We start from the raw sequence: 15024 nt of genomic DNA on the forward strand, positions 1-15024 counted from the left end.
AACAAAACGCAAAGCATTTCGTGAGCACATATAACAGTAGGCCATATTGCTGTCGCTGGCGTAAGTCGACTCCTCAAAAAACGCCCATCCGACATCATTAACGTGGCTCCCCAAAAACCCTCATCTACTGTATCGTATCCTCAGCTTGAGAATGGGAGCTATCCACTGACCCCCGCGGATTGATGGTGAAAGCGTCAAATAGTATCGGCACCATATCGGTTGCTCACGAACCCGTAGTGTTAGACTAGAGTCAGCTTATAGTGTTTAGCCTGTTTACGACTAAGCGGGTGGGCAGCTAGGAAGGTCCACACTCTTATCTAATCCTGGATGTAGTCACCCCCCTCATTTGTCGCGTGCGGCTTCAAAGGTGAGCCCCATCCAGACACAAACCAGTGAATGAGGCGAAAACGACGGTAGTATATGAGCACTATATTAATTACATTAATCTCTCTACTTTGTATGATCATGAATATCGTCTATTTCTTTTATCAGTCTCGATGTTGTCTTCATTGATAAAAGTATGGCCTTGCGACACGCGGCTTCGCGACAAACACTGTTGTCACCTGCAATCTCGACACAAAACCCCTAACGCCACAGCTGCAAAAATTGCTTTGACTGGCAGGCATTAATGGTCTGTTTCGTCAAGGCAAACGAATAATTTTAGTATATGTCCGTACAGAACTCAATAATGATGCCGTATTATAATTTTGTTGACACCGATCAGACTTGCTATCATCACTCAGAGTCCTTAGAGAACAGTCTACACCAATCTAGCTTTAGCACAATTCAACATGTTAGTCGACGACTATGAGTGATGGGAATCAACGTTTTACATGTCGAATCATCCAGAGGGAAAATCTCTTCATAAAGTCGGATCCACCTATATAATCTTATCGGATTCAATCACAATACAAGTAAACTGTCAATAGATTTCAAATGGCACTGATTTGTAAGGTACGGTTCAATCAGTTTTCCTTAGTCAGGTTCTTTCAAACGATACAGTTATATACGATTGGTTAACTTACCATTGATTCATGCACTCCGCAAAATGCAATCTATATGTAACGTACTTTTTGAAGCCTTTTTTTTTTACGTACTTAAAAATCATCAGAACGATTATCGGGCGCTTATTGATTTGTTGAATCTTCTGTCAGTCTGTAATGTCAGTCTGTAATGTCAACTTGAAATTTATGAACATTCATTCGATTGCGAGAGATCGTTGAAACATACTCTTGCACAGGCGGGCTTTTTTTTATTTTTTTTTAATGAGATTGTGTGGCTTCAGGTAACTTATAATAAGGAATCAAAAGTGTCGTGCCGTCACTGATAAGCCAAAAATATACGACGTATGCATGTGTTCAAACGAGTACATACATCATGCGAATATGAGTCTTGGAAACGAAATATGTGCGACAATGATGTACGGTTATATATACTCATTTTCTTGGGATGTTTTACTAGAATGTATACTTGTAGCGTAATGTCACAAGAGATTTCTCTTTATCAGTGGGGCTATCAATTTACTAGCAGCCACGTAGCAGACATTAAAGCCGCATAAAAATATGCACCACGTTGCTGTCTCACAGTGCGCACCCTTATCGAGGCGCCACACCAAACGAGCTTAATACCGCCACCTCAGTTTTTTGGCACTTACAACCAGCCCAATTCAGAATTTGAAGTTCGTTTAGCATCCATCTTAATCGAAGTAATCACCGCCATTCTATACCCTCGTTTATTTGGACCGCCCCCTTGCAGGAACGACATCCTATGCGTGAGATTTGAGCTCATTATGCGGCTTTAGTGGGCGTTCCCCGCGAATGCTATCAATTATCCCCGCGAATGCTATCAATTACGATTTTAGTAATTAACTGGAGCCGTACAAGAAGAGGCTCCCAATTACAATGTGTTATATATTCTGAAACGAGCGTACTATTTTAATCATTACCAAACACCCTGAATCAAATATGGCTGATGACAATCTAAGTACAGTCAAAAGCCCGGGAACTTTTGGAGATCCCAGTGCGCATGAAGTCAACTTGAACGCAATTACTTCCAACCAATACCTGATTGGCCAGGTGGGGGGACATCTCACTGACGCGCAAAAGGAATTCGTATTACTTCGTTTGAATCACCACGGGTTGGACACCTTGAACGATTTACCTCCTGACGCAGTATTCATCATTGAGAAAGTCGATTCGCTCACTATCGATGAAGCAGTTGAGATCCTTAAGCGGGCTGTCAAAGACCACGACGATGATTACAATATTCTTGCCAAGGATTTCGAACTTTGGGAGCGTCTCGTGTCCCATAAACACGATGATGTTCATCTGCTGGATCTGATTGATGAGAAGTCTAAAGGAGATGTTCATGTTTCAGAGAAATCTCACGGCGAAATTTTGGTGGGGGAAGGGGAGAGCTTCGATTACTCAAAAATTGTTGACTGGAATTTCCAAACGCGGTTGGAGGCCACTATCCTTGCTTACTGGTCACCCTACGTGGAGGTCCGGTCTGTAACTGACCCGTATGATGACCCCACTCTTCCAGTCGAAACAATAAGAGTGTACATTATCAGTATTATCTGGACAGGAATTGGATCGGTGATCAACACTTTTTTTAACGATCGGTTACCGAGTATCAGCTTACCTTCTTCAGTTGTTCAAGTATTGATCTACCCTTGTGGATTGCTTGCGGCCAAAATTTTACCAAAATGGAACATTGGCTTTGGGAAGTACAAAGCTTCATTGAATCCTGGACCTTGGAATCACAAAGAGCAATTGCTTTGTACCTTGTTTTATGCTGTATCCGGGGGTGTTCCCTACGTGTTTTACAATATCCAAGTACAGAAAATGCCTGCCTTTTATGGAAATACTTGGGTTGATTTTGGATACGAAGTATTGCTTGCGTTGCTGTCTCAGTTTATGGGTTTCGGTTTTGCTGGTTTGTTGAGAAAGTTTGTGGTCTTTCCCGTGCAAAGTATGTGGCCCACAATGTTACCAACTTTGGCATTGAACAAAACTCTTATGAAACCTGCTAAGAAAGAGCGTATCAACGGCTGGACCATCTCATCATACAAGTTTTTTTTCATCTGTTTTGTTGCAAGTTTCTTATATTTTTGGGTACCAAACTACTTGATGGGATTTTTGTCTACGTTCAACTGGATGACCTGGATCAAGCCAGATAATTTTAATCTCGCAGCTATCACTGGTTCAAACCTCGGCCTTGGCTTCAATCCCATTACTAGTTTTGATTGGAACGTTATTAACAGTAATGCTGCTCTTTCAACTCCAATTGTTACTACAGTGACTAATTATCTTGGTGCATTGCTCGGCTTTTTCATAATTGTTGGCTTGTACTACTCTAACTACAGATGGGCTGCCTATTTGCCGATCAACAGTAACCGTTTGTGGACCAATAAGGGGACCCCGTTTCATGTGTCTTCCGTTATTAACGAACAGCTGTTATTCGATAATGAGAAGTATCAGAAAGTGGGACCTCCATTCTATTCCGCTGCTAACATGATGACTTATGGTGTCTTCTTTGCTCTCTATTTGTTTCTGGTGGTGTACGAATTTGGGTCACAGTGGCGGCAAATGTGGCATTCGTTGAAGTTATTTTACAAACTGCTTCGCAACTGGCGGACGTCACTGGTATTCGATGGATTTGAAGACCCATTTACAGTCAGAATGAAACGCTATAAAGAAGTTCCCGAATGGACATTCTTTGTGGTCTTATTAATTTCGGTTGTTTTGTCAATTGTGTGTGTTAAAATTTATCCAGCGCAAACCCCGGTGTGGACCATTTTTTTCGCCTTGGGCATGAATCTCGTATTCTTGGTCCCATTGACCATTTTGGCTGCAGTAACTGGAACAACATTCGGTCTTAACGTTTTGGTCGAACTTATTATTGGATACGCTATTCCTGGAAACGGCTTGGCGCTCATGTACACCAAGGCAATTGGCTATAACATTGATGGCCAGGCTCAAAACTACATTTCCGATCAGAAAATGACTCACTACTCCCTGATTCCGCCTCGGGCGTTGTTTCGAACCCAATTGCTTTCCACTTTCATCAACTGCTTCATTTCTCTTGGGATGCTCGAGTGGATGATGACGGGTATCAAGGACTACTGTCTGCCTACCAACAAACAGAAGTTTACTTGTCCGGGTAGTGGTACTTTTTACCTGGCGCTGGTCATTTGGGGAGTCATTGGTCCGCAAAAGTCGTTCAAATTATATCCAATTTTTAAGTGGTGTTTCCTCATTGGCGCCGGTGCTGGGTTAGTGTGTCTCTTGTTCAAGTTGTATGCACCCAAGAAGTATACGAGAAAGTTTCAGCCTACGGTGTTCCTCATTGGTATGATGGCTTATGCCCCCACAAACTTGTCTTACTACACAATGGGTTTGTATTTTGCCATTATCTTCATGTGGTATATTAGGACCCGTCTTCCAGCTTGGTGGTCTAAGTACAATTACATCTTGCTGACCGGATTAACAGCAGGATTGGCGTTCCTGGGAATCATTATTTTCTTTGCAGTGTATTATCATGACAAGCTGATCGCCTGGTGGGGCAACGACGTTGTTAGTTATGGCTACGAGGGAAAGCAGGGTTCTTTGTTAAATGCCACTTTACAAGCACCCGATGGTTACTTTGGACCTCGTATTGGGGAGTTCCCAACCTGATTCTTTATGTGTACTAAATAAATTGTTCCAGTTAGAAATACCTGTAGTACAGTGAGTTACAAAATTTGTCAACATTGTGTATCCCACAGTGTAGTGCTAATGGTATACTCCATCCACCACCCCAACAACGAAATTTTCAAGAGTTGTCGCAATTGTTGAGCGGTGTGTGGTGCTTGCAACCATAATAGCGGTGCAAAGGCAACAAGTCTCGAAGAAATCATCTTCTATATTCTCACTAGTAAGTGGCAAAAGTACCGCGTCAGGCTCATTTGGCGGTGTAGTTATCTAAAACGATCAACAAAACAAATTATTCTAAGATTGCAATCATCATTGAGACGGAAAAAGCGTAGCCCATACTTGATTCAAGGCTATAGAATTGTTCCACATGAGTATTCTCCATTAAAGTCAATCATTACATTGAGGATGAGAAAGAACTGCCAATGGAAGGCAACTACATAGCAGTATGTGAGCGATGTATTCTTATATGTTGGGATTTAGGTCTCTGATCGGTCTCCAATTGAGACGTGTTGTTATTAACTGAGTCAGTCATTGTTATCTTAACTACACAATGCGGTCGACTATAACCAAGCTTCCTGAAATAGGGGTAAAGAGAAAGCTAGTTAAAGTATCGAGTTGATTGAATGCAGTAAAAAGATGTGTATTTTTCTATAAACCGCGCGATGCCCATATAGCTCATCGCGCTCTCCGTGCAGTCTAGCCTCTCACTTGACCAGACGACACACCGAAGTGGATGTGTTCACCTAAACAACTGGTGGATTACATCAGTGGTCTGCCAACATCATATTGACTAGAAAACAGAAAGGGGATGTCGAGCACGGTTCACTGCCATTGTGGTGTACTTTATCTGGATGACTGAGCTGCACTGGTCCACGCAATCAGCAGCGTTGTATATACGTAAAGCCATTGTTAATAGCGCTTAAAAGCGAGAGCTACCGATCCACCGTACAACGTATGTTGATGAATAACGAAATTGGAAAGACAACATACAATCTGCTTACCTTCGAATGAGACTGTATTGTTTTCGCGACCTAGTCAGCTCGTTGAAAGAAACAAAATAAATTAAAGATACGGCCTAGTGTGGGCTTTAATCTGCAGTCTTGGGACTAACAATTCCGCGCTCTGATAACTAAGCCAACCAGCCCCTTTTGACATCGACTGTCAAATTTAGTAAAGACTGTGCTCTTCTCGAAGTGTTCAAAATTGTGAACGCTTCTGTTCGGCTGGTGGGCACAGTGACAAGGGAAGATGGCGTGGGCTATCCGGACATCTCTGAAGCAGCAAGCATGGATTTTTGTGGTGGATAGAACCCTGATTTCATGGGCACCACTGATGTGTAGACGTAGAGACGAGGCAGACTCAAGCAGTCTTAAACAGGTACAGATTTTGGGCCATGGGACCAGCTGGCAGAGATGTTGCTTGGTGTAGGCTCTCAGCGGAGTGGCAACTCGCAGGTTACCTAATGCCATATGGTAGCGCGATTGTATCTTCCATACCAGCGACCAAAGTGGCGAGGTCAGTGGGTGTTGACTGTGAACGAAGTTGTACTACAAATGTGTTTGCGTCAGTCTGGACTGGGTGCCAGTCCATATGTGGCTGTACATTAGCTATATTAAAGAAGGAGAGTGTTGAGCTCATGACGAAGTATATTTCGCGGGCAGACCCACCGGAAACAAGGCTGACTCGGTTTGAAACCCCGAAGGGCAACAACCTCGTCCGCCGTCGTTGGGTGGATGCGTCGATAAACCAATGAACGTTCCAAGTTAGCAGGTTAATCCCTCTTGAATGCGCGGTACACACTCAGCTGTTACACCCCGAGAGGCGGAAAGAACTTAGAGCCTGAATTCTTTTTCCCTTCATTGGTTATGATCACACTGATTCCAAGAGGCAACAGCACAACTGTCCTCAGTGATCGCCTTCCTCGTCATGAGTGTCAACACGCCCCACACATGTCCCAGGGTAGGGCAAAGGGGGCAAGGAATCCCATGGCCGGGATTGACCAAGTGGGTGTTGAAAAAAAAACCCCAGTGCGACACTCGGGAGTTTTATGTTCGAGCCTGCAGATAACCACGCCTATTTGAGGGAATAAGGGGAATTAAACTGCCTTGAGGTGGAGGCAGTTCCATCATCCCGATACTTGTGAAGAGCGTACTTTGATTGGGAAAAAACGAGATACACCTTACCTCTCTATTAAGCACGATCTTGATCAAGCACTGTGGCGTCTCAAGCGAACAAGATTAGCTTACAATATGGGCTACTGCGCGAAGGACGTCTTCGAGTGAAAAAACTTTAATAATGTCGTACAAGATAGTACATGAGTCTAGGCCCGTCTCAACCTTCTTCGAACTCTTTCTCGCTAAGATTAGGGATTTGAGAAGGTCACCCTCATGAAAGCCCTGGCATTTGCAACCTTGGCCTACCATTGTAAATAAAATCCTTGAGGTCCAGCAAAAAAAGAGAATCAAAACCATAGTTTTTTAAATTTATGGTGCTAGTTTTAGGGTCCCGCTACATAAGGTCACCCGTTGCACAGGCCCCTATCAAGACTTCCATTTACTCTTACCATAAGTCATGCAGGACTGCATTTATATTTATGCATATATACTGCACTACAAGATTAAAATTTCAAATTAAATCAAAAACCATCCCGTTATTGGCATTGTTCATAACGTGTTTCATGAATACGGGGGTTTGTTTTGAGTGAAACATTTGATAAGCGCGATTGTTTCGAAATTTTAAAGTTGAAACTTCAAGACTCAAGGTAATTCCAGAAATGAAAATAAAAAAAATTCAACCCAAATTTCAACTTCACATTTTGCCGGACCTATTTGTTGCACGTTGGGTTTCGCTTTCCAACATGTGAGTAAGCATTTGAGGCGAAGCCTTTCATAGATGCATCTTCGCCTGCATACAGAGTTTGTGTGTAAATGCAGAATGAGCTTGGGTTAAATCCCAATGTTTCAAGTTTGAGCCAAGTTTGCCTGTTTGCGAAAAATGAAAGTTAATACAATGTGGATGTCAGCCATCATGCGAATTTTACTGACTACAAAATAAGAGGGATGATTATATAAATTTTGCAATCACACTCATCTAACGCCTGAGCTGGATCTTCTTCTGAGAGTCATAAGGAGCTTAGAGCCTCGCTTCATTGTGTCGTAACTGCGATAACGTCACCAACGCATAGGTTCCACCACGAAGATGTTTTATTTCCATACAGTATTGAGCCAGCACCCCGACTGGCAAAAAGACAGAGCGTAGTACGTCTTTTAATGTTGATGATGACCTTACTGCCGCCACAGGTAACCTCCGATGACAACAATGGACACATTCCGCATCACGAGCATCAACTGACAACGTCAGCACGTTCCACAAATTCTTCGTGAGTGGAAAAAAAGGCGCAAAAATTTTGTGGTCAGATCCAGCCATGTTGTTTTAGAAAAACCTTTTGCTAGCGACTGTACATGCAAAAGTCAGCGGTTCTACTTGTAGTAACATACATACTCTAGTCAATCTTAGAAATCTACACAACCTCTCAGCATAATTTTACGGTGGTTGCGATTTGTGACTAAGATCACATGGAGCACCGTCTGCGATTTTTAATTAGCAGCAATTTTTAATCACTTCCCTCTGATTGACACCTTAAAAACTCATCGAAATAACGTAGAAACAAGCGGTGTCGTCTCCCTGTCGTCATGCTGGCGCGGCCTTCGGCTACTTGAGGTGTTGTAATCACTGAGACTACACCACCCGTAATAAGTGGCTCGGAAACGATGAAAGAGAACTAATAACACCGTGCAGCACCATCTCGCGTCAAGCCAGATCCGATGCTCTCCTCGTTTCGTGAATTTGCGTAACGCTAGGAGCCCACACCAAGCTACTGCTAGTGGCAGGTTTTGCTAAGAGCCTCGATCTCATCTCTGTAAAAACTGGTCGAGACTTTTCAGCATTGTAAGGCGTCCAGATTCCACCGCCCCCTTTCACCCCAGATACTATTGTAATAAGACATACGACATTAACGCGTAATGTCGCTTGCGACATAGTGTCGCACCACTCTACTTGTAAGCACTATAAGTAGAGTATATTGAGTACGTGGTAAGGACCCAGTATTCTTGCTGAGGGGTTGACACCGTAATATCATCATTAGTTCCACATTTTGCACAATATTACATAATATCGTCAAGGACAATCACAAAGCCGACATCACGAAAACGAAAGATCGCATTGAACGAGGCCATTTCCGATGCGTCAATGGCTTCCACATACCGGCCACTTTACGGTGGTGGCCAACAGCTTCCCCGCCCATTGTGCAGTTAAGTGTCTCTTGAACTTGTTTCCTGATGAGAACGTCAACCTTGTGCCGCCCAACACGACTCAGGGTTTGTCATGCTCAACAATATGCCACTTGAATACATCCCCAGCACTGCCGGCCTGGTTTGACAAGTGCCATCGCTGGCGGCGACACTCACCAGTACATGCTGTCTAATTCCACCATTACTCCAGAACTCGACTCCCATGCGCGATCACGATACCTCCACCGCCGACATCAACGAGGATGCTGCCGCCTGCCACGGGCACACCATGTACCAGGCCAATCAACTCAACTAAGTGGTCGATTACATCATCTGCGCCTACTCAAACAACTGCCAACAGTTGCTGCTGGTGGTGACTGTTCGTCACTTTAGGTGTGAGGCGGTGGGACAAGAGATGGTCACGCCTCCTGGCTGCGTCTCCATTCGATCAACACCACCGTCAACACAACCATACCGCATAGCGCTTTGCTGCTCGGCGTTTGACGGCATAAGTTGCCTGTCTTGGATCCTGTATCACCCTGTTCTTGTGTACGATGGCTTCAATGGCACCTTAGTCTAGCCAGTAGTTCAAGGTCCACCTTACCAACGAGTCCATCATCTCCGTTTCTCCTTAAAAGCTATTAAGGATGTTTCCACTACCTAAACCGCAAGTAGACCAACTTGACGATGGGTAACTTAGTGATAAAAGTTATGCGCAGATATTTGCTGGTACTACCAGTTTCGATGTGGACTCCAGTTGAAACAATCTGCATTGAATAGCAACTCCAGACGACTCTCCAGTACTGTCAGAAGCTCCAGTAATACTCTGTAAACGCGCCCTAGGCGCTTAGCCAAAACACGGAATTGTAATGTTTCGTCTTTTGTTAAGGGACTCGAGGCGTTCGAGTTTGAGGGCAATGGTGAGTAAATGAGCTGGCCGTTACCAGCGTAAGTAAGCTTTGCCTGCAAGCCAAAGCACTGCTCTATACAGGGGTCGAAATAATACGCAGTGCCTGATTCTTCTCGCTAGTGGAGCATGCAGCACTGCAACTGACACCGTTATCGTATCGTCAAGGCTGTTACGTATTCAGTTCCTTGTGGTAGCGATTAATCTTTTTGTGGCATGCCGGCGCCTGCTGTTGGGTTCCGATTAGCGTCTGTGACACTTTGGACGAAGATCTCGCTTCTGTGACACTTAGGACAAAGATTTCGCCTCTGTATCAACGCAAGAGCACTTGGATAATGCCTTCAATCATTGTAGTGGTGTACAGAACTAGTATGAGCCACTCGTGTGCATAGAACGCCCCAGTTTTGGCTTTCGTTTCAGTGGCACCAACACTCGCCGGAAATTTGGGGTGCCCGGCTTCATCGGTGGGGACCTGGAAGTATCAATTAGCTCGACTTCCTGTTTCAGAAACCGTCATGGGGCAGAACCCTGGGAACATTGCCTCGGGTAATGCAGTCGTTCTGGATCCCATCACGTTTTGAAACTCGAGAGGCACAAGCGACTCGCCTCCACCACCCCAAGCATTCAACAGACTCTTGAGCCTAATTTCAGCATTGGTACGGTGGCTAAAAGGGCGTTCTCGGAGCAGGGGGGTTGCGCCACGAAGCCATGAAGGCGTGTGAGGTTTGCACTTACCGTGGGCGAACCTCCCAAACGGGGTTCCCAACCACCAGGAACCCAACACCTGACTTTGCCGTTGGTATGGCAACTACAGTTGGAACAGCCGCAGTCGGAGCCGCAGTCGGCTGTGCGGTGCATTTATGCTTAACTTGATAGTCGTGGTGATGGCATTGCACCGAATGGTCTGAAGCTACCACCTCAAGATTGTCTACGGGTTACTTTAAAATTCACATTTATTTTCACTCATAACTAAATACTAAAAAATCGATAGTGCTAATAACCACTTCTTTTTTTGACAACGAGTGCTGTACGGACAAACCGCTTCCGTTTGATAAAGCACAATTCCTCATTAGCGGGAAGTTCTCTCTTGACCCTCACAGCGGGGGAGGAAGAGTCAGGTTCACGTCTACGCGCAGTAGTCGGTCTGGGGATGCTGATTCTGCCCCCCTCTGTGATGGCGTCAGCAAGCGCATAAGCGCCCTTCATCACAACCTTCTCCGGGAAATCCGTCGGCGGCATCTTTTTGCGGATAGCATTGAGGGAATCCCCAACCATATCCACTAACTTGCGGTCGTGAGCCAAACCCCCCAAGAGCACGAGGGCGTCAGTGTCCAGCTTCAAGAACTTACGGGCCGGAACCGTGTCTTTGAACAACTTGTTCACTTGATTGACGATCACTTTGCGGAACTTTTTGTAGTATTCTCTCAGAATAGTTTGGGAAAAGACTTTGTCCTCAAAATTCACCTCGATCGTGGCGGTCTTGCCTTCCACCAACAACGGAAGCGCCCCGTTGACGCCATTAAAAATCAACTGGCGAAGCTGGTGCTTCCGGCGGACCATGTTGGAATCTGGGAAAGACTTGTCCACCAAATACTCCTTGCGTTTGTTATCAACTGTCACAGATTTCGCATCAGGAGCGACGTAATTCGGCTTGTCGTACTCAAGGATGTTGATCCCGTACAACTTGTTTAATTCGGGGGCGTGGCGCTTCTCAAAATCCTTGTAGATTCTATTGGCGCAGGAGTTATCTTTGTGAATATAGTCCGCAATGGTGAGCTCGCCATCGTTCTTCAGCACAATGGACGCAGTCAACGTTTGCCCGAGGTGGACCACAGCTGTGTTCTTCACAGCGTCGTCCTCATCCAACCCGTGGTAGGTGACGGCAAGCACCAGTTCTTCCACCACCTTCGTGTTAAAGCCAGCCAGCATACCACTGCAGTGTACATGGTTCTTCTGTAATTCCGTCGCATAGTCAGGTACAGAAATCACAGCATCAGTGATAGGCGTTTTCTTGCCCAGGGGACCCTGCGACTCTTTCTTCATCTCACGCAAGATCAGGCCAATAAATCCACCAGGGTAATAGGAGATCACTCTCCCGTTACAAGGTAAATCAACTCTTAAGCGTTCATCTTTGCCAACCACAAGCTTATACGGAAGCTTGTGCTTGTTGTTCATCAATTCATTTTCCGACGCGGTGAATTCCAATTGCTTGGGATTGACAACAACGTGGTCGGGGATGATTGCGGCTTGCTGTAAAGCTTCCTTGCCAACAATGAGATTCTTCCCGTCAGAACCAGCGACAGCAGGCATGGAGATTTCCTTGGCTTGGCCGTCGTCCGAGTATGTCATCCGGAATTCTGAGGACCCGAGGTCGACTCCAGTCGCAATGATTGAATTGGTAGGGTTGGTCATGAGTAGTGTTATGAGAAAGGCTAATAGTGGAAGCTATTCGGGCTTTATAGTGGGTCGTGTAGCCACCTCACATAGGGGTGACTTTACAACGTATTCTGGGACGCGGGTCTGGTTGGCCCACGCCATTGTTTCCGCCAGTGGTAGAGGGCTAATACGACGAGTAGATGCCGTCACACGCCTCCTCTTGCTCGTCAACTCGCGGAGAGGCGGAGCCAATGGTCGCACAGGGCGACGACTGTTGCAAAGTCTCTTCCACGTTCTCGCCCAGCTGTTCGTCTATAGCACCCGCTGAACTTACTTGCACCATGGTTGGTGGCCATACTGACGCTTGCCCTAGCGCGGGGATGCCTTTAGCGTTTCCTGCCAGATTAGAATAACGGATAGTCGATGGTATGCATGAGCCGATAGCCCAGCGCACGTCGCCCTTTTCGAGGGCTGCATAGCCCCTGAACGCTCGCGCCCAATGGGCGTCATGCCAAGCAAATGTGCTGGTCATCGATTGGAGACCGCCATTGCACGCGGAGGGGATGTGCACCGCTCATGGGGACATGCCATCGGCTCGTAATTTACGACAGGCCCCCAAGAAATTTACGATGAGGGTACAGGCGATACCCACTCGACCATTGCGATTGACGAGGCCTTCCCCGTCGAAACAAACTCATGGTAGTTAATGGAGCTTGCACCACCTCCCGTGTCAATGACGAGGTAAGTGCCTCTGGTCGTGGCCTGGTGCAAGCAATGGCGTTGGCACTCTTGACGCTGACACAATGGCTCCGGCAGGCAGCGCAGCGAGGCTTTCCTTCGTTGGTGAGCGCTATGCCAGCGACAAAGCGGAATGTGGTCGTCAAGACGAGCTGCGAGATGGAGCGTCGTCGCCATACCGACAAGTTGAGATGACCACGAGGTCTAGGAAGTCAGCACAGGTAGCGTGTGGTGACCGTACATCTTGCGGAGTCCTTTGGGGTTACCTGAGATTAACGCCGCTAGCGCAAGATGTATGCGAGTACTCTTTGCCAGGTCCCGATATGCACCGAGTAAATTAGGCGGAAAAAGAAATTCACACCACCTTTTTTTTTTTTCAGGGAAAAAAAATTATTTCTTAGTCCCACTCTGAGTCCCCCTAACAACGGCGCTGGCCAGCCCGCGCATGCCCCGACAACGCCATTGTAATGTTGGCTAGACGATACTATCGTCCCCGGGGCGGGGAGCAACATGCACGACGACGCCAACATTCCCGACGCCCACAGTGGCAGGGGTTGTTGGACTGGTGGGCAGAGTGACGAGGGACAATGGCGGGGGGTCGTCTGAGTATCCCTGAAGGAAGCCAGGACCTGAGTGGTGGGCAAAATTCGGTTTTCATGCTAGGTTTAAGTGGTACGTAGTCGCAGAGATACTAGGTACAATCAAGCAGTTTTGAACTGGTGCAGGTTTCAGACTATTGGACCAACTAGTGGTAGTGTTGGCGTAAGTCCTCAACAATGTGGTGACCCGCCTGTTACCTGATGCCACACGGTAGCGCGATTGTATCGTCCATACCAGCGACCAAAGTGGCGAGGTCAGTGGGCATTACCAGAAAGCGAAGTAGTACTACAAATGTGTTTGCGTCAGTCTGGACTGGGTGCCAGTCCGTTTGTGGATGTAAATTAGCTATATAAAAGGAGGAGAGTGTTGAGCTCATGACGAGGTATATTTCGCGGGCAGACCCACCGGAAACAAGGCTGACTCGGTTTGAAACCCCGAAGGGCAACAACCTCGTCCGCCGTCGTTGGGTGGATGCGTCGATAAACCAATGCACATTCCGCAGTCCGTAGGTTGATCTCTCTTGAGTGCGCGGTACACACTCAGCTGCTACACCCCGAAAGGCGGAAAGAACTCAGAGCCAGGGTCCTCATCCTGTAACATCAGTTATGATCACACTGTGCCAAAACGCAACAGCGCACTTGTCAGCAGTGATCGCCTTCCTCGTCATGAGTGTCAACACGCCCCACACATGTCCCAGGGTAGGGCAAGGGGGGCAAGGAATCCCATGGCCGGGATTGACCAAGTGGGTGTTGAAAAAAAAAACCCCAGTGCGGGAAAACTGGGGATTTTAAGCTCGTGCCTGCAGATAATTCGCCTGCACATAACCGTGGGGGAGTTAGGCTGCCCTGGGTTGAGAGTTACCACGACGATTGACAATGGGGAGACGATGCTATACAATCTCCGATTGTGTGGGTGGACTACCTAACTTGTCATGAACCAGCAGTGGATGTGCGCTTACCGGGGTACTGCCCCACGACCGACTATCCATGTTCATGACCCCTGTAACCGGCATATCTGACCACAAAAACCACCGACAGCTCTTGGCTGCCAGTGGTAGTCGTTACACGCCAATGCTAGTCCACTTCCACATCAACTGGTCGAGAGTGCCTGCTAGCTGGCGGTGTCCCTTCACATCGTCGCGTTTGGTGGAAAATGCTCGGCTTCCCAATTTATTCGATGACGTCATCGCAGAGATCAGGGCACCGCACCCGTATACGCTTAGCTCGGCAAAGATGAGAGGGAGATGTGGCCGGGGAAATGGTGCCATTTGATGGATACAAATTGTACTGGTCGTGACCTGCTGATTGTGGCAGTCTTTGGTGATTGCCCCGATCTCAATATTATAAGAACTTGCCGGTCCTGCCAGCTCGCAAGTGATTACTCCCCATCGTCAAGATCGTGTCACGGGCGGGCGCGC

At 46.6% G+C, this 15024-nt stretch overlaps 2 protein-coding genes across 2 annotated transcripts; one reads left to right on the plus strand and one right to left on the minus strand. All coding sequences in view use genetic code 12, as the record gives it.

Moving 5' to 3' along the window:
- Positions 1 to 1964: 1964 nt before the first annotated feature.
- DIURU_004262 (uncharacterized protein) lies at positions 1965 to 4679 on the plus strand (the record flags this gene model as incomplete). The annotated part of the gene is made up of 1 exon (XM_034157116.1): positions 1965 to 4679. The coding sequence occupies one exon, from the start codon at positions 1965 to 1967 to the stop codon at positions 4677 to 4679; it is 2715 nt and encodes a 904-aa protein (XP_034010996.1).
- A 6207-nt stretch (positions 4680 to 10886) lies between these two features.
- Positions 10887 to 12305, minus strand: DIURU_004263 (uncharacterized protein; the record flags this gene model as incomplete). The annotated part of the gene is made up of 1 exon (XM_034157117.1): positions 10887 to 12305. The coding sequence occupies one exon, from the start codon at positions 12303 to 12305 to the stop codon at positions 10887 to 10889; it is 1419 nt and encodes a 472-aa protein (XP_034010997.1).
- Positions 12306 to 15024: the final 2719 nt, after the last annotated feature.

The sequence above is a fragment of the Diutina rugosa genome, assembly GCF_008704595.1.
Source record: "Diutina rugosa strain CBS 613 chromosome Unknown scaffold17_size212612, whole genome shotgun sequence".
Classification (NCBI taxonomy): domain Eukaryota; kingdom Fungi; phylum Ascomycota; class Pichiomycetes; order Serinales; family Debaryomycetaceae; genus Diutina; species Diutina rugosa.